At 44.4% G+C, this 26499-nt stretch overlaps 1 protein-coding gene across 1 annotated transcript in view; it reads left to right on the top strand.

The window, feature by feature from the left end:
* Nucleotides 1–26499, top strand: part of sparc (secreted protein, acidic, cysteine-rich (osteonectin)) — a 40821-nt gene that overhangs the window by 13557 nt on the left and 765 nt on the right. Inside the window, exons 2-9 of the mRNA XM_033973620.2 lie at nt 1646–1712; nt 2363–2431; nt 6573–6669; nt 23008–23129; nt 23858–23978; nt 25291–25424; nt 25902–26050; nt 26169–26317. Coding sequence (XP_033829511.1) covers nt 1656–1712; nt 2363–2431; nt 6573–6669; nt 23008–23129; nt 23858–23978; nt 25291–25424; nt 25902–26050; nt 26169–26317 — 898 coding nt within the window. The 5' untranslated portion in view covers nt 1646–1655. The remainder of the gene's footprint in view (nt 1–1645; nt 1713–2362; nt 2432–6572; nt 6670–23007; nt 23130–23857; nt 23979–25290; nt 25425–25901; nt 26051–26168; nt 26318–26499) is intronic.

The following is a 26499-nucleotide window of genomic DNA, read 5'->3' on the forward strand; positions in this document are numbered from 1 at the left end:
CTTTAAATGTTTTTCCCTTGGCTCGGGAAAACCCCAATTATGGAAAATAGAACTGTCAGACGTTATCCAATGCAGTGGTTCTCAAAATGTAGAGCAAGCACTTTATAATAACTACACTGTTTACAGCATTAATGAAGTATGAACAAAGACTTAATTCATAATGAACAATGGTTTATTAAGAATGATCCAGGCTTAGGAAGTGTTAGGTCTGGGTATTTACATTACATACATTACATTTTAGTTATGTTTAGTTGGGGGCTAAATTTGAAGCTCACATAAATTAGTTTTGGTCTATTCGTGAGTTCATCATTCTTTGGTTTAGACCTGGTGTAGTTCTGGTTTAGTCTGGGTTTGGCCTAGCCATAGTCCAGTATTTATTTATTTTTATTTTTTTTTCTGTTTTAGTCATGCATTATTTCGAGTTTTGTCCAAATTTGTTCTTCCATGTTAATGCCTTTTTTAGTTCTGGTTTAGTCTGGGCTGGTCCAGAATCATCCCCCGTTTAGTCTAGGGTGGTTTGGTCAAGTACTTTTTAGTCCAGGTTTAGGTTTTCTATTTTTGTCCTCAATTAGTCTTGCATTTGTCTGGGATCTGTCCTATGTTATTACCTGCTTTAGTCCTGGTCCAGAATCATCCCCTGTTAAGTCCAGATTTGATTCAGCTTTGGTCTTGGTTTAAACCTGCGGTAGTACAGGTTTTGTCCTGGGTTAGCCCTAGCCCAAAATGCTATTGCGCAGTCTTGTTTTGGTTGGATAATCCTTGTTTATTCCTTTTTTTTTTTCTTGCTTTAGTCCAAGTTTAGAGTCCTGGTTTAGTTATGATTTGATGCTGGTATAGCCCTGGTTCAGTTGTAGTTTTGTCCTGTTTTAGTTTGGTTTAGTTTTCTTAGTTTTAGTCTTTTTAGTCCAAGTTCTGCATTGATTTTGACTTGAACTCCTCATTGAAAAACAAATGTTAAATGTTTTATTTTCAGGAATCAGGAATGAGTTTTATGTTTTCCTGGTGGAGTTGACCCTTTTCCAGTGAGATGTTTGGGGCACAGTGTAAACTGAATGATGCAGACCAGCCCAACCCGAAATGTTCTGGACAAAAGACACAAAGACCAGTTTGTTTGAGAAACGTGAGAGAGTCCTTTTACAGACAGTGAAGTTACAGTGACACAAGAGGGGAGGGGGAGCAAGTGTTTTGTTTGTTTTTGACCAACCTGTTTCGCTGATCAGTGCAGATGCTTGGATTTGAGCTAAACCCTAATAAGGGGGCGACAGTAGCTCAGTTGGTAGAGCGTTTGTCCACAGACCTGAAGTTTGATGGTTTGAATTCATACACCTGTGTCTGCGTACACTAGTGTATGAATGTGTGTGTGAATGGGTGAGTGGTTCCTTAGTGTAAAGTGCTTTGAGTGCCTCGAAGGTGGAAAAGCACTATATAAAAATATGACCATTTACCATAAGGAACTTACATAGTGGCTGATGAAGCTATGAAATGGGGGGCAGAATAAATGAAAACCCATCGCATAATGCAAAATCTGTCTGAAAAGACTTTCTCTATTTTCACAGTCAACAGGAGTAAGAGTCCAGTGTGTTTTGTTGAGGTTAATAACATGAGTTTGTATTAATGTTTATGTGTTGTTTCTCTGTTTGGTCAGACTGTTGAAGATGAGGCTGTGGGTCGTCCTGATCTTATGCTTTGCCTCCCAGGTTCTGGCTACTAAAGTGAGTTTTGTAAATCTTTCTCCCTGTGTCTCTGTACTCCTCTGTCCTTCTCTGTCTCCCTTTCCATCTACTTCTCAAATCTCTACACCCATTCTCCTTTCTTTTCCACCCATGCCATTGTCTCTCTTATATCTCTCTCTTCCTCCTCTTTCTCCCCCTCTATCTTTTCTTCTCTCTTTTGATTCCTCCCTCTCTCTCTTTACTTCATCTCTTTCTCCCTCCTCTTCTTTCCCTGTCTCTTCTCTTCTCTGTCCCTCATCTTCCACTTTCTCTCCATATTCTCTCTCAACCTACTTCCTGTCCCCTAACTTCCTCTGTCTTACCATTCTATCTCTCTCCCCCTCTCTCTTCACTTTAATCTTTCTCTCACTGTTTCCCCTCTCTTCTAAGCCCCACGTCACCTACCCTCTTCTCCTTAAGACTTCTTTCCTCCCTTTGTTCTGTTGGCATAGGTCAATTTCCTGTGGTTTTCTTTTGATCCTCTCTCTTCTCTGAATGTAAACATACAACATGAAACATGATGCCTCAGGTTTAGGCCTAGCTCCAGACAGGCTAACCACTCTGCCACAGTAACCCAGGGAGGACATGCACATTCCACTCAAAGAGAGTGAGTCTAACCCACAACCTCTTTACTGTCCCTGTGTTTTCAGATGGAGGAGGAGCTCATCGTGGAGGAACCGGCCCCAGAGGAGACTGTGGTGGAGGAGTTTGTGATGGAGGTCAGAACAAATGTTTGGAGCAGATTTTATAAACTGGGATTTAAACAGGACACGGATGTCTTCTAGTACTGCCAATAGAGAGCGGTTAAACCAATGGAGATTTCGAAATGCAAATACTGAACTCAACGTTCATTCAAAAGTTTTCTAACACTACAGAGTGATCGATGCATTCACCAGAAGTGACCCAGCAGTTTATCAGCTTGTTCCATGGCTCTTGTTTACTTGTTGTTTTGGCTAATGCATTTCTAAGGATGATTAGTAGTAGATTGATATGTGTAGCACTCTGAATTGAGTTCTACACACTTTCAGTCTAGGATGAGTCGCTGAAAGCTATCAGAAAATGCGGAATGTCATGGAACATGCTGAAAAAACTTTTGTTACATTCACTTGAGAGAAAAGAACAGACGTCTTTTCTTTCCACAAATACACAAAGCGCTTTCCTTCTGCATGTTTTCAGAAACTAAATAGTCTGTACTGACCCCACCATGTTTGTTTTTTATTCACTTGGGCATTTGGCCTTTGGCTTCCACAAAAATCTCAATGCTGCTCTGTGATTGGTCTGAGTAATCTTACAGCGGGAGTCTCTCAAGATGGATTCTCGTGAGTTTGTGAGCTCACAAATATCGCCACAATCCATCTTGCTGTGCAAGGTTGACAAAAATGCCAGATTTTGTCAATAATGGATGATATTAGAAGTTCAATCTCTATACAAGCTCTATACAATTAATTTTGTCTAAGACATCAACTTTGTCTTAGACAAACTCAGAGTGTTTTATGTAAAGTAAAAGTAAACAAGGAGTAAACCATGATTGTTGAAGGACTGAGTCTTTGGACTAAACCAGAGCTTAATTACCTACACCAGGACAAACTTAAAGAAAAACAGCTCTAAAAATATAAGGAACCAGACTGCAAAATTTGGGCTTCTTATGGTCTAGACCTAACCAAATACTTGGGCTTAACCAATGCTAAGGTAGGACTAAACCAGGATTAAATCAGGACAAATGACTAAACCAGGACTTATGTCAAACTGGGACTCAGGGATGTCCAAACTGTTTTCATTATGGGCCACATATCAAAATACAGAGGAAGCTGGGGCCAATCAAGGGCAATAGACTGGTGGTCAGTACAGTGAAAATTTCAACAATATGCATTTGTAATTGGGGAAAATGAGCCACCAGACATCATTGTTTTTTAGATCCTCAATAAGACGCACTGACTATTTGATGTTGGCTTTATCATGGTAGATTTTCAAAAAACTTGCACTAAAAAGTACTCCCTAAAGTAAAATTAGCCAACTCACCTGAAAGTCTGAGGGCCTGTCGTAACTAGACACATGTAACTCACCTTGAGAAACTAGTTCATAAACATTCCTCTGTATGATCTGAATTTTTCACTGGACCCTGGGGTCTAAAGAAGTCCATCCATCCATTTTCTTCCGTTTATCCTGGGACAGCAGTCTAAGCAGGGACACCCAGACCTCCCCTCACCCCAGACACATCCTCCAGCACCTCCGGTGGGACCCCAAGGCGTTCCCAGGCCAGCCAAGAGACATAGTCCCTCCAGCGTGCCCTTGGTCTTCTCCGGGGCCTCCTCCTGGTGGGAAATGCCCAGAACACCTCCCTAGGGAGGCCTCCAGGAGGCATCCGGAACAGATGCCCGAGCCACCTCAACTGGCTCCTCTCGACGTGTAGGAGCAGTGGCTCTACTTCAAGCTCCTCCTGTGTGAGTGAGCTCCTCACCCTATCTCTAAGGGTGGGCCGAGCCACCCTGCGGAGGAAACTCATTTTGGCTGCTTGTATCCGCAGTCTTGTCCTTTTGGTCATTACCCAGAGCTCATGACCATAGGTGAGAGTAGGAACATATATTGACCAGTAAATCGAGAGCCTTCTTGCTCAGCTCCTTCTTCACCACAAAGGACTGATACAGCAAGCACATCACTGCAGACAATGCACCGATCCTGTCAATCTCATGCTCCATCCTTCCCTCACTTGTGAACAACACCTCGAGATACTTGAACTCCTCCACTTGAGACAAAGGGCAGCCCAACATGCACTGGGAACAGGCCTGACTTACTGCCGGCAATGCGAATGCAGCTCCTGCTCCGGTCATACAAGGACCGGACAGCCCATAGCAAAGGGCCCTTGACCCCATACTCCCGGAGTACCCCCCAAAGGACATCAAGAGGGACATGCTCGAATGCCTTCTCCAGATCCACAAAACACATGTGAACTAGTTGGGCAAACTTCCATGAACCCCCGAGGACCCAATGGAGAGTATAAAGCTGGTCCAGTGTTCCACGACCGGGGCGAAAACCACACTGCTCCTCCTGGATCCGAGGTTCGACTATCGTTTCGATTCTCCTCTCCAGTGCCCTGGAATAGACCTTACCAGGAAGGCTGAGGAGTGTGATTCCCCTGTGATTGCAACACACTCTCCGGTCCCCCTTCCACCACCACCCCGGTCTGCCAGTCCAGTGGTTCTGTTCCCGACCACCATGCGATGTTTCAGAGACGTGTCAACCAGGACAAACCCACAACATCCAGAGACTTGAGGTACTCGGGATGGATCTTGTCCACCCCTGGAGCCTTGCCACCGAGGAGCTTGCCAACCACCTCAGTGACTTCAGCCAGGGTGATTAACGAGTCCGCCTCCGGGTCCCAAGCCTCTGCTTCCTCCTCGGAAGAAGTGACGGTGGGATTGAGGAGATCCTCAAAGTGTTCCTTCCACCGCCCGACAACATCCCCAGTTGAGGTCAACAGCTCTCCGTCCGCACTGAAAACAGTGTTAATGAAGCACTGCTTCCCCCTCCTGAGGGGTCAGACGGTTTGCCGGAATCTCTTTGAGGCTGTCTGATAGTCCTCCTCCATGGCCTCCCTGAACTCCTCCCCACCCCGAGGTTTTGCCTAATAATCATGAGCTTAGTTTGAAGGAGGAGCCATTACACTCACACAGATGTGGACTCTCTGGACTGGGCTGCGGTCGAACCAGGACTTTATTATTCTTCAGGGAGGAACTGGCTCAGAGCAGAGCAGGGACTTTAGAAAACCAGCATCAAGAGGACTGAAGACTGCAGGAAATAGACCTGAAGGTTAGGCAGGGAGGGGGCGGGTGAAGAGTTAGGGAAAATGGACAAAATGTAGATAAAGTAAATGTGGAGAGAAAAAGAGAGAAAAATATGTTTAAGTTGTCTCTGGTGAACAAACTAAAAAAGTACCTATTGTTTATTGGCTATATATATATATATATATATATATATATATATATATATATATATATATATATATATATATATATATATATATATATATATATATATATATATATATATATATATACATGATCATAGCCTCAGTGCTCAATATACCCTGTTGTCCGGACATATTGATGTTTGCTTACAAACTGTACAGGGCTTCTACCTATGACATCACAATCTGGGGAAATTTCAAACTGAGTGTTTTTTGAGGCTCAGAGGAAGTTTTATAGTGGAATGTAATATATGTAATATAATGTGAAATACAACTCCAGATTAATGAGGGAAGATTATTATTTTTAAAATGTCAATTTTGCATAATATATGTTCTTGAAATGGACACTATGTAACTTTTCTGGCAATGGGTTCACCGCCTGCTTGTCTCCAGGGAGCTGTTACTGCTTTGTCTGGAATGTTCCACAGTATGACATTAAACTTATCTTTTTTTTTTTTTCCCTTTCATTTATTCAAGTGTTTTATTGGTCTTTACAAATATCAAAAAAAAAAAAAAAAAAAAAAAAATCATTCTTGCTGTGGGCTTGGTTCCCTTTCCTTAACTCTGATCTGTAACTTCGACTGGTGGCATCTGCTTGTGTTTAGGAGATGAATAAGTTTAATGCCATACTCTGGATCTTATCACTTTTCAGGCATTCTAATATATCTTTATGAAGTAATATTTTCACTTTTTTTTTTTTTTTTTTTTTTATTTTAAGTATTTTTAATTAGGCCTGCCAGCTACAAAAAGCATTCTGACTATTGTGTTTGTGTTCCTCAATATGTGTAATAAAACAAAAATGTCATGCATATTAAGTCTTTTTAATGAGTGGTAACCGTGTTGTAAAGTCCTTTCTAAACTACTTGCTAATCCCATGCTTTCTCTTATGGTTCCAGGAGCCAGAGGTGGGGGCTAACCCAGTGCAGGTGGAGGTGGAAGAGTTTGACGAGGCCATTGACCCCGAGGAGGAAGTGGTGGAGGACACTCTGGAAAGTAAGTCTGATGTACAAGGACATGGTGGCGTGGTGGCTGAATGGCTAGCTCTTACACCTCACACCAAGAAGGTTCTAGGTTCGATCGCTGGGTCTTCGTTGTTATTAGATTAGGGATCTAACAATAGCTGAAATATTGTGATATTGTATCGTCCAAAGTCTCACAATAATATCGTGGTCCATCACAATATATGGAATTACAAGTCTCTTACTTAAATCCATTGTTATGGTGGAGCAATAAAAACAGAGGGAACTGCATATATATTGATCTTTTGCTCTGTTTCAGAGAAGAGTACATAAAGTAAAAGCCCTTTTAAATCTTAATTCTATGGATTATGGCAGAACTAAAGGCTTGTCAAGGTATTTTAAAAGAAAAAAGTAGCATATTTATAATTTTGTTGACCTCCACAAAATATTGCAATAAATGTCAGATGCATATTCTGAAAATATAGTACAGTACCAGGAGATTTTAATATCATTACATCCCTGTATTAGATCATAAAAATAACATGATTTAACTGTTCCGATCCTCTCCTCTTCACACTGCTCCTGTGTGTTATAGCATACTGTCTGCAGTCAGAGGATCAGACAGAGTTTAAATGACAGGTCCTGGTAAAAACTCAGACTCATAATGATATGTTAAAGCCCCTCTGGCTCCCGTTTAAACCTCTGAGCTTCAGAAACACTCAGCTAATGCACCCACATGCACAGACTGAACCAAGCACGCAGTGTTCTGGACTGTTTTAACTAAAAGAAAGGACAATTTGTCAGAATAAGAATTACTTTTATTTATTCCAGAGCAGTTATGCACAGCATGAAATTTAAAGGTGCACTATGTAACTTTTCTGCTAGAAAGTCTACCACCTGCTTGTCTCCTGGAAATGTTGGTGCTTTGCCTGGAATGTTCCAAAGTATAGTATTAAATTTATCTCTATGGAGACAAACAGGAGACAAAGCCAAGTTTAGGTCTGATCTCTAAACGGAAGAATCCACTCACAGGCATGTTTTTTAAAGGTATTTTTCAAGTACTAAAATCACCTGTAATTGATTAAATGGATACATTTAGTGCCATACTGTGGAACATCTAAACCTATAGTAAATTAATAAAATAATGATATTTTAAGAAAGTTTGTTTCTGGTGTAAGCATCAAAGAGGACCAAAACATAAAGTCAGAAGGGTTTAAGGAGTTCCACACAGGTAAAGTGAACAATGAAGCAACGGACTTTCCGGAAAGGATATGTGGAAAGCCCTGAGATGTGCATTTTGACAGCTTTTATAGGATCCCCCTATGTGTGTGGGTGTGTGTGTGTGTGTGTGTGCGTGTGCGGGGTGTGTGTGTGTGTGTGTGTGTGTGTGTGTGCATGCATGCGGGTGTGTGTGTGTGTGGGGGGGGGGGGGTGCGTGCGTGTGTGTGTACAAGATGTAGTGTTGCAATGCCTTACAAAATAGTTCTAAAACAAGTGAGTGGTTGGCTGACAATGACAGGAGGGCAGGACAAAGAGGAAGTCCACGTCTATATTTGCTTTGATATAAGTTCAACTTTACCACATTCACTGTTCCACCTCTTTAAAATCCCATTTTAAAAAACTTTGGACTCTGTCTCCTGTCTGTCGCCTTATTCAGGATTAATTTCTCCATGACTGAGAAAAAATGTTACTTTCAACTTAAACCTGAGTGATACGGTGTGTTTTCCAAGAATGCCAAGCCAACGAAACAAGTGATAAAAGATAATACTAATACATCACCCAAAATACCGCTTACAAACAGACTTTAACCACTGATGCAGACTGATGTTGATGTTAATATACAAACAGAAAATTGATTTTTCTCACAAAACAAGAGCAATGAAGTTGGCAAAAGAAGCAGCGGCAGACAGGCGATCTGTGCCAAACGTCAAAGTAAGAGATACGCTGCTGTTAGGAGACAGTGCTATCAGAAATGTGAGCGACAGAGGAATCCAAACTTGCTCTTATCCCAGTCACACTGTTTCTGAGATTACAAAATTCCTGCCAAAGATTTTATCGACTTACCAAGGAGTTAAACAGCTGATTGTGCACGTGGGTGCAGTTGACACCGCAATGAATCAGACTGAAATCTTGAAAGAGAATTTCATTAAATTATTCGAGGAACTTTCAATTCAATTCAATTCAATTGTAACGCCCAAAATCACAACAACAGTTGTCTCAAAGGGCGTTCATGTTTTGGTTGATGGGGGAAACCGGAGTACCCGGAGGAAACCCATCCAGACACGGGGACAAACATGCAAAACTCCACACAGAAAGGCCTGGGCGACCCAGGGATCGAACCAAACCTTCTTGCTGTGAGGTATGAATGTTGCCACTCAGCCACCGTGCTGCCTACACACAAAAACAAACAGGAAAATAAAACAACAGGAAAAATCAGACAAAACAAGAAAAATCGTCCAGGCGAGGAGGAGGGAGGGGGCGGAGGAGGGCCAGGCGAGGAGGAGGAAGACCAGGCGAGGAGAAGGAAGACCAGGTGAGGAGAAGGAGAGCCGGGCGAGGAGGAGAGCCAGGCGAGGAGGAGAGCCAGGCAAGGAGGAGAGGGAGGCGGGTGGAGGAGAGCCAGGCGGGGAGGAGGAGAGGGTCCAGCTGTCAATTGGGGAATCTGAAAGAGTTACACTTCACAGGGGGAGTGGGACAGGGGACAACATGTGAATAGCATTGCTGATGAGAAAATAGGAGGAGGCAGAGGATAGTGCTCAGGTTGCCATACTTCCCCCAGCTTGTTATCTCCTACTGCAGCCTATCTTATCCCGGGTTTTATTGTCACTCCCAGCCAATCTGGTCATAGTTAGTTCGGAGTGACATTAAACTAAGTAACCTGGTCATGAGCTATACCGAAGAGGAAGGTTTTAAGCCTGGTCTTAAATACAGAGACTGTGGGGGCCTGTTTAACATCAGCAGGGAGTTGATTCCATAGGACAGGAGCTTGGTAATTGAATGCTCTCCCTCCCACTGTACTTTTGGACACTCTAGGAACCACTAATAGTCCTGCATTCTGAGAGTGGAGTGCTCTGTTTGGCTGGTACGGGACAATAGCATCTTGCAGATAGGATAAGGCCATACCGTTTAGGGTTTTGTATGTCAGGAGGAGGACTTTGAATTTGATTCTAAGCTCGACAGGAAGCCGGTGCAGATATTTTAGTACAGGACTGATGTGGTCTCTTCTTTTAGTTCCTGTTAGGACTCTGGCCGCTGCATTTTGGACCAACTGGAGGCTCCTTATAGTACTTTTGGGGCAGGCGGCGAGCAGAGAATTACAGTAATCAAGTCTGGAAGTAACAAATGCATGGATGAGTTTTTCAGCATCGTTTTTAGGTAAAATATTTCTAATTTTAGTTATATTTCGCAGGTGAAAGTATGCGGTTTTACAAGCTAGGTTTTTATGGGCTGTGAATGAGAGATTTTGATCAAATAGGACTCCAAGATTTTTTCCAGTAGAGCTAGAAGCTATACTCACATTGTCGAGTGAGATTATCTGGTCCGACAGAGAATCTCTTTGACCTTTGGGACCCACGACAATGATCTCTGTTTTTTCAGGATTTAAGAGCAGGTACTTCAAGGTCAATCAGGTTTTGATGTCCTTCACACAGGCACTGAGTTTATCTATTTGATCAGTCTGATTTGGTTTCATTGATAAGTCCAGCTGAGTGTCATCAGCATAGCAGAGAAAATTAATGCCATGTTTTCTAATAATGTTACCTAATGGCAACATATAGAGAGTAAATAGGATTGGACCAAGCACAGATCCTTGTGGAACACCACAGGCTACTATAGAACAGGGAGAGGTGCACTGGTTTGTACTAACAAACTGGTACCTATCTGATAGATAGGATTTAAACCATTTGAGGGCAGTCCCTTTGATTCCGATGTCACATTCTAACCTCTGCAGTAGAATGTTGTGATCAATGGTGTCAAACGCTGCACTGAGGTCCAGTAGGACCAGGACTGAAGCCAGCCTGTTATCAGCAGCTAGTAGTAAGTCATTTGTTACTTTAAGCAGTGCAGTCTCTGTGCTGTGGTGAGCTCTGAATCCAGATTGAAATTTTTCAAATATATTATTGTCCTGCAGGTGGCGGCAGGGCTGTTTCACCACAACTCGTTCTAGAATTTTTGAGAGGAAGGGAAGATTAGAGATAGCTCTGTAGTTGGCTAGTTCATCAGGATTTAGGTTAGGTTTTTTCAAAAGAGGTTCACAGCATACTTAAAGGACTGAGGAACGTAGCCATTTTCTAACAACATATTTATTATGTTATGGATGGAATCTATTATTAGGGGGAGGGCTTCTTTGAGGAGTCTGATTGGAATAGGGTCGAGCATACAGGTTGATGGTTTGGACGACATGATGGCTGAGGTAATCTCCACCTCATCAACAGGAGTAAATTTATCTAATATTATTAGAGGATCTATGTGGGATATTGGTATTACAGACTGGATTTGCTCAAAGCTGATTTTTGGAGTAGCTTTGTTGATTTTGTCTCTAATGGTTGTAATTTTGTAATCGAAGAATTGAAGAAAGTCATCACAACTAATGTTTGAGGGGATAAGAGAGTCATTAGCAGTGTGGGAGTTTGTCAGCCTGGCTACAGTGCTGAACAGAAATCTGGGGTTATTTTTGTTTACTTCTATTAGATTTGAATAGTATCTGGTTCGGGCTTTCCGCAGAGCAGCCTTATAAGTGAGCAAGCAGAGCTTCCATGCCTTCAGAGACTGCTCAGAGCGCGAGCGGCACCAAAGCTTCTCTGTGCGTCTTACATGTTTGTGTCCTGAGCTGTAACGTATACCATGGAGCCGGAGGTCTTGGTTTAATGCTTTTCTGTTTTAGCGGAGCTACAACATCGAGAACAGATTTTAAGGTGAGCATTGTTCTGTCAACCAATTGATCAGTGACAATTGGATTAAAATTATTCTCATTGTCACATGACATATCTTTTAGTAATGGCTCAATAATTTCTTTAAACTCTGTAAACGATTTATCTGATAATGTTCTTTTCATTATAGTTTTTTTTTTTTTCTTCTGTGGGGCTGGATAGTCTTTTAGTATGAATTGAAAGGTAATTAAGAAATGGACAGAGAGTATAGGGTTTTGAGGAAGGACAATTAGATCATTAATCTCAATACCGTAAGTTAGAATGAGACCTAGAGTGTGATTGTGACAGTGAGTCGGCTTATTCACACTCTGGGTGAAACCGATCCCATCCAGGAGCACGCCAAAAGCATTACTGAGGCCATCACTGCCGTTATCAACATGTATGTTGAAATCTCCAACTATAACAATCCTTTCCCAATTCAAAACTAAACTTGAAATGAAATCAGAAAACTCTGTCAGGAACTCGGCATATGGACCAGGAGGTCGATAAATTATTATAAATATAACAGCTTTTTGGTTTTTCCAATTGGGACACGTAATGGAGAGTGCGAGGCTTTCAAAATAGAGGTATGTATAATTGGGTTTGGGGCTAAGAATTAGACTGGAATGAGAGATGACGGCCACACCACCACCTCGACCTGTGCTCCGGGCACTCTGAAAGTCCATGTGACTTGATGGTGTAGATTCGTTTAGTCTATCCATCCATCCATTTTCTTCCGCTTATCCGGGGCCGGGTCGCGGGGGCAGCAGTCTAAGCAGGGACTCCCAGACTTCCCTCACCCCGGACACGTCCTCCAGCTCCTCCGGTGGGACCCCAAGGCGTTCCCAGGCCAGCCGAGAGACATAGTCCCTCCAGCGTGTCCTGGGTCTTCCCCGGGGCCTCCTCCCGGTGGGACATGCCCAGAACACCTCCCTAGGGAGGCGTCCAGGAGGCATCCTGAGCAGATGCCCGAGCCACCTCAGCTGGTTCCTCTCAACGTGTAGGAGCAGCGGCTCTACTCCGAGCTCCTCCCGTGTGACCGAGCTCCTCACCCTATCCCTAAGGGTGCGCCCGGCCACTCTGCGGAGGAAGCCCATTTCAGCCGCTTGTATCCGCGATCTTGTCCTTTCGGTCATTACCCAAAGCTCATGACCATAGGTGAGGGTAGGAACGTAGATTGACCGGTAAATCGAGAGCTTCGCCTTCCGGCTCAGCTCCTTCTTTACCACAACGGACCGATACAGCGACCGAATCACTGCAGACGCTGCACCGATCCGCCTGTCAATCTCCCGCTCCATCCTTCCCTCACTCGTGAACAAGACCCCGAGATACTTGAACTCCTCCACTTGGGGCAGAGACTCACCACCCACCCGGAGAGAGCAAACCACCTTTTTCCGGTCGAGAACCATGGCCTCGGATTTGGAGGAGCTGATTCTCATCCCAGCCGTTTCACACTCGGCTGCAAACCGCCCCAGTGCCTGCTGCAGGTCCTGGCTCGAAGAAGCCATCAGGACAACATCATCTGCAAACAGCAGAGATGAAATCCTGTGGTTCCCAAACCAGGCCCCCTCCGGCCCCTGGCTGCGCCTAGAAATTCTGTCCATAAATATAATGAACAGAACCGGTGACAAAGGGCAGCCCTGGCGGAGTCCAACATGCACTGGGAACAGGTCTGACTTACTGCCGGCAATGCGAACACAGCTCCTGCTCCGGTCATACAGGGACCGGACAGCCCTTAGCAAAGAGCCCCGGACCCCATACTCCCAGAGCACCCCCCAAAGGACACCACGAGGGACACGGTCGAATGCCTTCTCCAGATCCACAAAACACATGTGGACTGGTTGGGCATACTCCCATGAGCCCTCGAGGACCCGATGGAGAGTATAGAGCTGGTCCAGTGTTCCACGACCAGGACGAAAACCACACTGCTCCTCCTGAATCCGAGGTTCGACTATCGGTCGGATTCTCCTCTCCAGTACCCTGGAATAGACCTTACCGGGAAGGCTGAGGAGTGTGATTCCTCTGTAATTGGAACACACCCTCCGGTCCCCCTTCTTATACAGAGGGACCACCACCCCGGTCTGCCATTCCACAGGTACTGTCCCCGACTGCCACGCGATGTTGCAGAGACGTGTCAGCCAAGACAGTCCCACAACATCCAGAGACTTGAGGTACTCAGGACGGATCTCGTCCACCCCCGGAGCCTTGCCACCGAGGAGCTTGCCAACCACCTCAGTGACTTCAGCCAGGGTGATGGACGAGTCCGCCTCTGGGTCCCCAGTTTCTGCTTCCTCCTCGGAAGACGTGACAGTGGGATTGAGGAGATCCTCAAGGTATTCCTTCCACCGCCCGACAACATCCCCAGTCGAGGTCAGCAGCTCTCCACCCGCACTGTAAACAGTGTTGGTGAAACACTGCTTTCCCCTCCTGAGGCGTCGGACGGTTTGCCAGAATCTCTTTGAGGCCGTCCGATAGTCCTCCTCCATGGCCTCCCCGAACTCCTCCCAACCCCGAGTTTTTGCCTCTGTGACTGCCCGAGCCGCGGCACGCTTGGCCCGTCGGTACTCATCAGCTGCCTCAGGAGTCCCACGAGCCAACAAGGCTCGATAGGACTCCTTCTTCAGCTTGACGGCATCCCTTACTTCCGGTGTCCACCACCGGGTTCGGGGATTGCCGCCGCGACAAGCACTGCAGACCTTACGACCACAGCTACGAGCAGCCGCATCGACAATAGAGGTGGAGAACATGGCCCACTCGGAGTCCATGTCTCCAACCTCCCCCGGGATCAGGGAGAAGCTCTCCCGGAGGTGGGAGTTGAAGACCCCCCTGACAGAGGGCTCCGCCAGACGTTCCCAGCAGACCCTCACAATGCGCTTGGGCCTGCCAGGTCTGTCCGGCTTCCTCCTCCGCCAGCGGATCCAACTCACCACCAGGTGGTGATCAGTTGACAGCTCAGCCCCTCTCTTCACCCGAGTGTCCAAGACACGCGGTCGGAGGTCAGATGACACGACAACAAAGTCGATCATCGACCTCCGACCTAGAGTGTCCTGGTGCCACGTGCACCGATGGACACCCTTGTGCTCGAACATGGTGTTTGTTATGGACAAGCTGTGACTAGCACAGAAGTCCAATAACAAAACACCGCTCGGGTTCAGATCGGGGAGGCCGTTCCTCCCAATCACGCCCCTCCAAGTGTCACTGTCGTTACCCACATGGGCGTTGAAGTCCCCCAGGAGAACAACGGAGTCCCCGGTTGGTGCACTGTCTAGTACCCCTCCCAGGGACTCCAAGAAGGCCGGGTACTCTGCACTGCCGTTTGGCCCGTAGGCCGACACAACAGTGAGAGACCTGTCCCCGACCCGAAGGCGCAGGGACGCGACCCTCTCGTTCACCGGAGTGAACCCCAACACGCAGCGGCTGAGCTGTGGGGCAATGAGCAAGCCCATCATGCGTTTAGTCTAACATAATCATTTTCCCGAAGCCATGTTTCAGTTAGGGCTAGCAGATCAATATCAAGGTCACCAATTACTTAATTTATTAAAAGGGATTTGGAGGAAATGTTGATGATGTTTAGCAGTAACATTTTACACACTTATCATTTTGTTTATTTGGGGCACATTTATTTATTTTTATTAAGTTATGAGATCTGACAGCTTCCTTGTCAGAGTTTAGGGGTGTTTTATTTGTGCTTTTTGTACATGGGGCCCACACAGTCTCTGTCTGTTTGGAGCTGTTCTCGCTGACTGAGCTGTGCTTCACTGGTCTAAACTGCTCCCTAACATCACTATAACTGTGCTTCCCTGAGCTATTCTGCGTGCTAGTCTTACCTGGTCAATCTAGACCAGCAATCATACTCTGAGCTAACAGGGCGGAGCCAGCCTGCGTGGGATGGATGCCATGTCTACGTATAAGCCTAGGCTTCCCCTCAAATACCCCCCAATTATCTATGAAGACGATACCAATTGGTCAACCACTGGTTGACTGCTGAAAAGCGGCTGTACATTTCACAATTGGTGTAGGTTGGGAGGGGGCCAGAGAAGTACACGGACTCCGACATCGACTTAGCTAATTCACAGACTGCCGCTATCTGTAACTTAACCACCCCTGACTGACCGCGCCGAGTATCGTTACCCCCCGTGTATATAACGATCCGGCGGTACCTATTCTTACTTTTCTTTAAAAGCCTAAGATTCCCCTCGATGTCACCCAGTCTGGCTCCAGGATAATACCGCATGGAAGCTGCAGGCAGTTCCACGTTCCTGACTATGGAGCTCCTTATGACACTCTAGTCATGACTATGACTAGAGTGTCCCGGGTCTAGCTCAGGGGAGCAAACCTGTTCTGGACGGGAAGCTCTCTACTCTCAACCCTATGTCCCTGGTTTTCTACAGTCCTATCTTCAGCCCTATGTCCCTGGTCTGTCCTAGTCCTACGCTTTCTTCTAACTGTCACAAACCTGTCCTGGTCTGATCCCAGCTACACGGGTTGCGCTGGGGGGCTAGTCTCACTAGCTACGCTAAAGCTACTGCGGTCCCTACGGCTGCTACCTGACTGTAACTCGGGGTCAGAGCCTCCAATGAGCAGATCCGCATTTCTAACTCTGAAACCCTGGCCTGCAGGACTGCCACTACACTGCACTTAACACAGCTGTCCCTATCATCGTCAAATAAACCAGGGTCATCAGTCCACATATGGCAACCTGGGCAGGGAAGAGCGAGAGAAGCGGAGGAGGTTTAGCCATGATGCTAGTCGGCTAGGCTAGTTCAGGCTGAACGAAGAGATAGAGGGGCTTAATCCACGAAGTACGGAGCAATAGATGCTGAATAAAACTTTAGTGGTTTAACAAAGTATTTAGGCACTAGTGTAGATGTTTTAAAACTTTTAAAACTAGGATTCGAGGATTAACAATTTCAGGAGAGAGACACTAGATATGCAAAACAGAATGCACTTACCCGGAAATGACGTATCACCCGGAAAAAAAGCTTGATAAAGTGGAGGTTAAGACATTTATCAGTGATCCTCTTCCTCATAGGCAGAAGGAAAATTAACAAAGACTGTTTCAGCTGAACATATTCAACAAATGTGCGGTCAGAGGACTGCACTACATTGAGAACTTTGATCTATTCTGGAAACGAGAGGACCTGTTCAAGGGAAATGGCCTGCACCTGAGCAGAGGTGGAGTGAGAGTGCTGATAAATAATCTCCTCCATGCTCTGAGGCACCAGCCTGGACAGGGTCATGGCCCAGTGAGAGAAAAAAAAGAATGAGAGAAGCATTCCTGTTGCACCAGCCAGAGACCGAGCCAATGTGTCAGCACCACCAGCAACACCACAACTACCACAACCATCTCCCCCAGTGAAGGAATCATCACCAGCTCCACAACCATCTCCCCCAGTGAGGGATTCAGCAGCACCACCTCCCCCAGAACAATTAAGCAGCACCACCACCTTCCCAAATGAAGGACCATCTCCAGCGTCACTTCCCCCAGGGCCCTCATCACGGGCCTTGAACCTGTCTGTGACAGTCCCAACAGAGGTTACAGTCCCCAGCAGCACCCCCATCATCTCCCCTGCCCACCGACCAGCCCTGGGTCCCCTTTGCTACATCTACTCCCTCTAGGGACTCCTCACTCTCCTTTTCCTCCCCACTTTCACCCATGGCTCTTCCCAACCATCTAGAAAGCCTCATCAGATCAGGAATTAAGATAGCTCCCCTCACACCTAATATAGTGTGATCAAGAGTTCTGGCATCAACAATGCTGAACTCTTCTCTGTACCCACCTATCCCACAGAGCTATTACCACCAAGAGCCAGGACACACATTTGGGCTGTTTTCATCTTTTAAGTATGCTTCCTTTAAAATGTAGCTAAAACAATCACCCTCCATACTCTACTTGGTCATATACAAACCTCCCCAACACTGTCTGAGTTTTATTGATGATTTTACTGAGATACTTTCAGTCGTATGCACAGACTTTGATTGTTTAGTCATTACAGGTGATATCTTATTAACTTTGTGCATGCCCTTATTTGTATTTGTATTTATTCAGCGTGTTTTATGTTGCACGTTATCACCGCAGTAAGTTCCTAGTTTGTGAACTGTGTCCACAGATGATGGCAATAAAAGTCTTCTGATTCTGATGATTCTGATTCTGAAAATGTGTTTGACAGAAATGCTAAATAGCTCAGTTCTGTCCTTAAAATCTTTGGTCTGACTCAGCATGTCAGCAAGCCCACCCACAACAAAGGGCAAGCTCTGGACCTGCTCATTACAAAAGGAGTAAATATTTCAAATGTCAATGTGGTGGATGTTGCTCTGTCTAATAATTTATGTTTCTTTTTTTACCTGTCTGTTGTTCCCAAATCAGTGGCTGGTTTTGCAGTTGTTTGAAGGAGACACATAAATGATAACACAAGTGCACTGCTCAGGGAAATGATACACTTTGAAAATGCCTCATGTTCTAATGTTGATGATTTGTTGATCTCTGTAACTTTGAGTGTTTTGAATGTTCTCGACACCATTGCTCTGAAGAAGGTTAAAATGGTTAAGGATAAGCAGAAAGTGCTATGGAGGAATGATGACTCAGGGCACAGAAAAGGGAGTGACGAAGGGCTGAGCGGGAAAGTCAAAGCTCCAGGTTCATTATGAGATTTATGGAGAAAAGATGCACATGTACAACCACACTTGATGTAGAACAAGGGAAAGGTATTTTTCTGACATTATTGGAAGTTGCAGTAACAACTCCCATGTCCTGTTTGCAGTAGTAAACAGATTAACAAACTCTCCAGCTCCACTGCCGTTAGAAATAATTTCCACATCTAAGTGCAATGAGTTTGCAGTATTCTTTAATGACAAGGTTCAAGGCATTAAAAATATCTGACATAAATAACTGACAAAACTGTCCAAGAGATTGTCACCAGCCTGAGTTCATCTATGTGCTGTTTCGATGTGTTACCCACTAAATTTCTAAAGTCTGTTCTCAACAGTTTGCTATCACCACTCGCTTGCATAGTTAATGTGTCACTTCAATCTGGAACATTCCCAAGAGCTTTGAAAACTGTGGTTATCAAGCCTCTCCTAAAGAAGAGCAGTCTTGATGCCACAATATTGGATTACCAACCGATCTGAAATCTGCCGTTTTTAGGCAAAGTCCTTGAAAAAGTTGTTTACCAACAGCTTATTAACTTTCTCCAAATGAACAACTCCTTTGATGTTTTCCAGTCAGGTTTTAGACCCCACCACAGCACTGAGACTGCTCCTATCAAGGTGACAAATGGCATCCTCTTGAACACTGATGCAGTTAAAATCTCAGTGCTGATCCTGTTAGTGCTGCTTTGACTGGTTCAAGTCCATCCATCCATTTTCTTCTGCTTATCCGGGGCCGGGTCGCGGGGGCAGCAGTCTAAGCAGGGACTCACAGACTTCCCTCTCTCCGGACACGTCCTCCAGCTCCTCTGGTGGGACCCCAAGGCGTTCCCAGGCCAGCCGAGAGACATAGTCCCTCCAACGTGTCCTGGGTCTTCCCCGGGCCTCCTCCCGGTGGGACATGCCCAGAACACCTCCCTAGGGAGGCGTCCAGGAGGCATCCTGAGCAAATGCCCAAGCCACCTCAACTGGTTCCTCTCGACGTGTAGGATCAGCGGTTCTACTCCTTCTTATACAGAGGGACCACCACCCCGGTCTGCCATTCCACAGGTATTGTCCCCGACCGCCACGCGATGTTGCAGAGACGTGTCAGCCAAGACAGCCCAACAACATCCAGAGACTTGAGGTACTCAGGACGGATCTCGTCCACCCCCGCAGCCTTACCACCGAGGAGCTTGTCAACCACCTCGGTGACTTCAGCCAGGGTGACGGATGAGTCCGCCTCCGGGCCCTCAGTTTCTGCTTCCTCCTCGGAAGACGTGACAATGGGATTGAGGAGATCCTCAAAGTATTCCTTCCACCACTTGGGTTCAGATCGGGGAGGCCATTCCTCCCAATCATGCCCCTCCAAGTGGCACTGTCATTACCCACATGGGCATTGAAGTCCCCCAGGAGAACAACAGAGTCACCAGTTGGTGCACAGTCTAGTACCCCTCCCAGGGACTCCAAGAAGGCCGGGTACTCCGCGCTGCTGTTTTGCCCGTAGGCCGACATAACAGTGAGAGACCTGTCCCCGACCCGAAGGCGCAGGGACCCTCTCGTTCACCGGGGTGAACTCCAACACGTGGCGGCTGAGCTGTGGGGCAATGAGCAAGCCCACACCAGCTCGCTGCCACTCCCCGTGGGCAACGCCAGAGAAATGGAGAGTCCAACCCCTCTCAAGGAGTTGGGTTCCAGAGCCCAAGCTGTGCGTGGAGGTGAGGCCGACTATATCTAGCCGGTAGCGCTCAACCTCCTTCACAAGCTCAGGCTCCTTCCCCCCCAGCGAGGTGACATTCCATGTCCTCAGAGCTAGTCTCCATGTCCGGAGATCCGGTCGTCGAGGTCCCCGTCTTCGACTGCCGCCCGGATCTCTCTGCACCTGCCCCTCATGGCTCCTCCTGCAGGTGGTGGGTCCACAGGAGGACGGCCTCACATCGTTCCTTCGGGCCGGGCCCTGCCGGGCCCCATGGGGCTGGGCCCGGCTGGGCCCCATGGGGAAAGGCCCGACCACCAGGCGCTCACCGCCGAGCACCCACCCCAGGCCTGGCTCCAGGGTGGGGCCCCGGTAACGCCAGTCCGGGCGACGTAACTGGCCTTGTTGGATTTTTCTTCACGTTGGGCTTCTGAGCCGCTCTTAGTCAGACCCGTCTCCAAGGACCTGTTTGCCATGGGTGACCCTACCAGGGGCATGTAGCCCCTGACAACATAGCTCCCAGTATCATTCGGGTGCTAAAACCCCTCCACCACGTTAAGGTGGCGGTTCGGGGAGGGGTGGTTCAAGTCCTATCTAGAAAACAGCGAGTACTTTGTTGAAATTGGAAAATCTGTTTCAGATAAAATGTCCCTGACCTGTGGGGTGCCCCAGGGGTCAATCCTGGGACCCCTGTTGTTCAATCTCCACATACTGCCATTAGGCCAGTTAATACACAGCAACAATGTGTCCTACCACAACTATGCGGATGACACTTAGATCTATGTCTCACTGGCAGCAGGTAAATACGGACCAGTGGATTCACTCTGCCACTGCATCCAACAGATCAGTGTGTTGATGCAAAACAACTTTCTCCAGCTAAACTCAGGCAAGACTGAAGTCATCATCTTTGTCCCACAGAAACATAGAGAAAGTGTTATCAGTCACCTCCAGTCATTCTCTCTAAAACATTCAAATCAGGCTAGAAATCTAGGGGTAATAATGGACTTGAACTTCAACAGCCACATCAAATCAATAACATCTGCAGCTTTTTACCATCTAAAAAACATTGCAAAAATCAAAGGAATATTGTCAAAACCAAACTTAGAGAACCTTCCCCATACATTTGTCTCCAGTAGGTTAGACTACTGTAACGGCCTGCTCACTGGCCTCCCCAAAAGAGCGTTAAGACAGCTGCAGTATATCCAGAACGCTACTGCTCGGGTCCTGACTAGAACCAAGAAGTACGAGCACATAAGTACTGTGCTCAGGTCTCTGCACTGGCTTCCTGTAACTCAAAGAATACACTTTAAAGTAGCTCTGCATGTGTACAAGTCTCTCCATAGCCTAGCACCAAAGTACATCTCCCACGTGTTAGTGCCATATGAACCATCTCGCACTTTGGGGACTTTTGCACTCTGCTGTTTTAATGGCAATTTTATGATTATTTGTGATTATTTTTGTTTTGATTTGTGTGATTTTAATGTGTTTCTTATTCTTTCTTATTCTTATTTTTTGTGTACAAATTGTGCTATACAAATAAACTTGACTTGCCTTGCCTATCTGAACTGGACAGTCAGTATGACCAGGGTGTTCTGAGATAAAACATCAAATGCTGAACTGACAGCATTGTAGGTCACAACACAAGTCACAACTGTGCCCTGCACCAAGGAATGGTGCAACACAAGTCACAACTGCGCCCTGCACCAAGAAATGGTGCCACACACTTTGTAGACATTAGGTTTGTACATCTGCGCCAAGTGCCAAAAACGCAGTATAAATTCTTACCAGTGCCAGAAGAGTTGAAGAAACAGTGTCTCCAGTGCAGGGCATTTACAGTGTCTCACAATCAAAGTATTGTGCTTAATAATATCCACATTCAATCACAGTCTGCAGCATCTGCAAATCAAGTTGAAACCAAACATAAAATATGAACCAAACTGTGCCTCCTTGGTCCTGGTAAAAGTGTAATTCCAAAGTAAATGTGGAGTGCATGTGCGTAAAGATGTAGCCAAATGAGTCCACATAAAGCATCTTAATCGTCCTTCTTCGCTCAGGAAACCAGAGTGAAATCTTAAAGTTATGAAAACAAAAAGCATGTGCTCTGCAGCACTGCCTTTAATATTAATTGCCATAAGGAGAAAACAAAAGTGAAACGTAAGTGCGTCCACATGATCTCCAGCTAGCAAATAGTAGAGTAATAATATCCTCATTATAATAACATAGTTATTGAATTTCTGATTAGGTATCATTACAGCTCCCTTCAAAGGATAGTTCTAAATTCCATAAGATATTGACAGTTACTCAGATAACTAAAGCATAAAAACAAGCTTAGAGTTTACTCTTGATCTTACTCCACATCACTAAATCCATTGAATTAATTCATTCATGTCGCCTCTGAACAACTCCACTTACTCCAGATGTAGATGAAGCACCGCTCCGGAAATAGATGCCTGCCATACTGGTACACAAGTTATTCCTCACTTACCTTATGCATTCTGAGCATCTTAATTATTTACCAAGGTGAGCTTATAAGCACTTTTCACAACTTCACAACAGAGAGCAGAGTTTTGCCAGGACAGTAACAGTTAACAAAAACTAGCATGCTTATCGCTTGATTCTTGGACAATAAAATGCTTTATAATTAGTTGCAGACAGTACTCAGTGGATTTATTTTGATCATAAGAGCTGCTTATACAATGTATCTGTACTATGGCAAGATATGTTTTGCTCAAATACATGGGAAGATCAGGGACAGGACCTTTAAAGGTGCACTAATTCAGCTATTATTGCGTTGCCTGGAATGTCCCACAGTAGGGCATTAAGCTTCTATTTATGTCTTATTTTAATCAATTACAGTTATGTTTATTGCTCAAAACTTTCAAAACATTAATTCTTACATTGAGTGAGGTTGCCTCTCCACAGACTTGGCTGTACTTTGGCTAGCTGGCATCACCTGCTTGTCTCGAATAAGATAAAATAGTTAAATTTTGTGCTATGGAACATTCACGTAAAGCAATCACATCAATATGGAGACAGGCAGCTGCTGTCCACCTTTATAATATTACATAATAAACACTGAGTTTAAGGGCCTTTATAATGTGTAAATTGAAATTTAAATGTTTTTCCTGTCTGTTTCTTGCCACAGACCCCTGCCTGAACCATCACTGTAAGAAAGGAAAAGTGTGTGAGGTAGACGAATCAAACACGCCCATGTGTGTGTGCCAGGACCCCTCCACCTGTCCCCGCACTGAGGGAGAATTTGAACATGTGAGTTTGATTATTATTATTATTATTATTATTATTATTATTATTACTACTACTACATGCATTATCCAATTGTTCACATTGTCATAATATCAAATGGATATTTACTTCTAACCCACCATAGTTCTTTTGACCCAAACAGATGCTTTTCTCTGGTTAATTTGCTTGTCAATCACACCTGAAATCAGACAGGAGACAGTTCCAGAACCACTCGCCTTTGTAAACTTTTCTCAAAATGTGTGGTTTTAGCTGACCAGGCATACATGTTTGAGGAAATATGTACTGTCCTGCATTTGAAGCTTGAAAGGCCAGAAAAAATACCCCTTATCCCCACCCACTGCACTTAGTTGCATTTATATAAAAAAAAAAAAAAATAAAACGGGCTCCGAGTTATACATATGGTGTTCAGAAAAAAAAAAAAAAAGTTTTAGACATTTTTAAACAATAAAAAGATATGGTGAAATGCCACTATGCAGAGGTGGGGCTCTGCAATTTTGCACAGGAAGTCAGTTACTAACCCTTTAAATATACTAAGCCATTTTATCAGTTTTGCAGTTTACAATGAACAATATATAAATAATAACCTGTAACCATTTTCATACTAAAGACCCCACAAAAAGCACATAATAAACAATTAACACTTGAGAGAAGAGTGAAATATGACCTTCTAAACTAATATAAGAAAAAATACAGAACATCTTCATTTCATTTATGAGTTTTTGCTTTTGTAGGTTTGTGGAACTGACAATAAGACCTATGACACCTCCTGCCACTTCTTCGCCACAAAGTGCACTCTGGAGGGAACCAAGAAGGGACACAAGCTGCACCTGGACTACATCGGACCCTGCAAATGTGAGCAGATGAAAACTAACTGATCTTAAATGGGATAAAGTATGTGACAAAATTTTGAGGGATTCTGCAAGTTTCATAATAGGAATTCTGACGGGCATCAGTCAAACCTGTTGCTAATGCTAGTGGGAGTGATCTTGGGGAAAGAAGGTGCCTGATTTGTTTGCTATTATGGACATAATAGTGAAATAAAAGTACCAGGATCATTACCAAAGTAAAGTGAATTGGAGCCAGTGTCAGTGGAGCTGGAAGTATGCCCATGCTCACTTCCTAATAAGAATGTGTCGGCTAGCAGGTTAGCCATTTTCATTTATGTATACAGTCTATAGGAGGAAGACATCTGGTGCAACCACAAAACATATCACCGTAACAGTAAATATTAGAAACTAAACTATAAATGTCTGAAGTGTTTTAATGGAGTCCTATCTACATTTCTTGATATCTTCTTTACCACTACATAGTAATAGGATAAACCAGCTATTTGCAACAGCACAGCTTAAAGGTGCATTAACTTTTCTAGTGGAATGCACTACTTGTCTCCATGGAGCTGTTTTTGCTTTGCCTGGAATATTCCACAATATGGCATTAAATGTAGCTATATGACATTAATTTCACTATGGAGTGGTGTGAGCAGGTGCCTTCCCTCCCTCTCCCTGTTGTAGACTGGTTCATACTTGTTGCAGTGTTTTGTATAATCTTCATACACTCTGGGCCTAAAGGATCAAAGGGAGATCAGGTCACCACAACCAGACCATTTTGCAGGGAAACATCTCAGGAATGTGGAGGAGGAACAGTTTGAGCTCAAAAAGCTTAATATAATTTATATAAAACAATGGAAAAAGAATATTACATACTAACCAGCCAATTAATGAAACCAGCCAAAACATCAAATCAACTAAAGTTAGCAGAAATTTCCGGAGGTGCAATAGATTATAATAGATAGAGAAGAATTTGGTTTAGTTTTAGTTCTTAAATGTCTGCAGTTTTGAATGAGGATAAAAAAAAAAAAAGTCTACAGTATATCTATATCTATAGCTATATCCATTGGTCTATACGCAGTGGTTCCTATGGGGTCGGGATCCAAATTTGGGTATGATTGTTAAAAATAATGATTAATGATAATAATTACTCTTCTAAAACATATTATTTTAACCATACAAATATACATTTTTCCTTGCCCACTCTAACTTGCTCTTACTATTAAACATCACAATTTGAAAACATATGGAAGTCATGACATTTTTTTATTTGCAAAGCTACAGGAATTGCATTCTTATGCAGTGCGTTTGATTAATTTTGTTATGTCTTTCCTCAGACATCGAACCATGTGTGGACTCTGAACTGAATGAGTTTCCTCTGAGGATGAGAGACTGGCTTAAGAACGTCCTGGTGACTCTGTATGAGAGAGATGAGGAGAACAATCTGCTCACTGAGAAACAAAAACTCAGGGTATAAATATTACAATAAAGCAATACAATATACAGAGAACTATACACATGACTATATCCAAAACAGTTGTTGAGAAGGATGAGGAGAACAGTCTGCTCATGGATATATATATATATATATATATATATATATATATATATATATATATATATATATATATATATATATATATATATATATATATATATATATATATATATATATATATATATATATATATATATAATAAATATACAGCATACACACATGACTATACCAACAACTCTGTACAAGATGGATGAGGAGAACAACCTGCTCACTGAGAAACAGTAACTCAGAGTTTGATCCCAACTGTTGCTATGATCCTGAACTTATGCTCTATCATTAAATAATATATATTTTTATAAAAGGCCAAGGCCAGGAGAATGAAGGTACCAAATGCCCCCACTGATTTACTTCAATCCATTTTTTTTACTGATTCTTTCTGCTCATGTGCAGGTGAAGAAGATCTACGAGAGTGAGAAGCGTCTGCAGGCTGGGGAGCACTCTCTGGACCTTCTTGCTCACGACTTCCAAAAGAACTACAACATGTACATCTTCCCTGTGCACTGGCAGTTTGGGCAGCTCGACCAGCACCCCGCTGACGGGTAAGTCAGAGAGATCTAGCTTTAGATTTAGATCTGAATAAACTGTAGAGACACAGTGTGTCCTGTGTGTTTCAAATGATGATAATGATGATAATGATAACCACCCCCTCCTTCTCAGATACCTGACCCACACAGAGCTGTCTCCTCTCCGCGCTCCTCTCATCCCCATGGAACACTGCACCACCAGGTTCTTTGAGGAGTGTGACTCCGACCAGGACAAGTACATCGCTCTGGAGGAGTGGGCCACCTGCTTTGGAATCAAAGACCGTCAGTATTTAACTACACACAACCATATAGCCTAGCCACTTACCACTTACCTAAAACACCACATCACCCAAAAATCCACATAAACCATTCAAATACAAGTACATCGCTCTGGAGGAGTGGGCTGCCTGCTTCAGAATGAAAGGCCATCAATCCCTATGAATAAGTATAGTGGTAATTCCTAA

This window comes from Periophthalmus magnuspinnatus, chromosome 10 (assembly GCF_009829125.3).
Source record: "Periophthalmus magnuspinnatus isolate fPerMag1 chromosome 10, fPerMag1.2.pri, whole genome shotgun sequence".
In the NCBI taxonomy this organism is placed as follows: domain Eukaryota; kingdom Metazoa; phylum Chordata; class Actinopteri; order Gobiiformes; family Gobiidae; genus Periophthalmus; species Periophthalmus magnuspinnatus.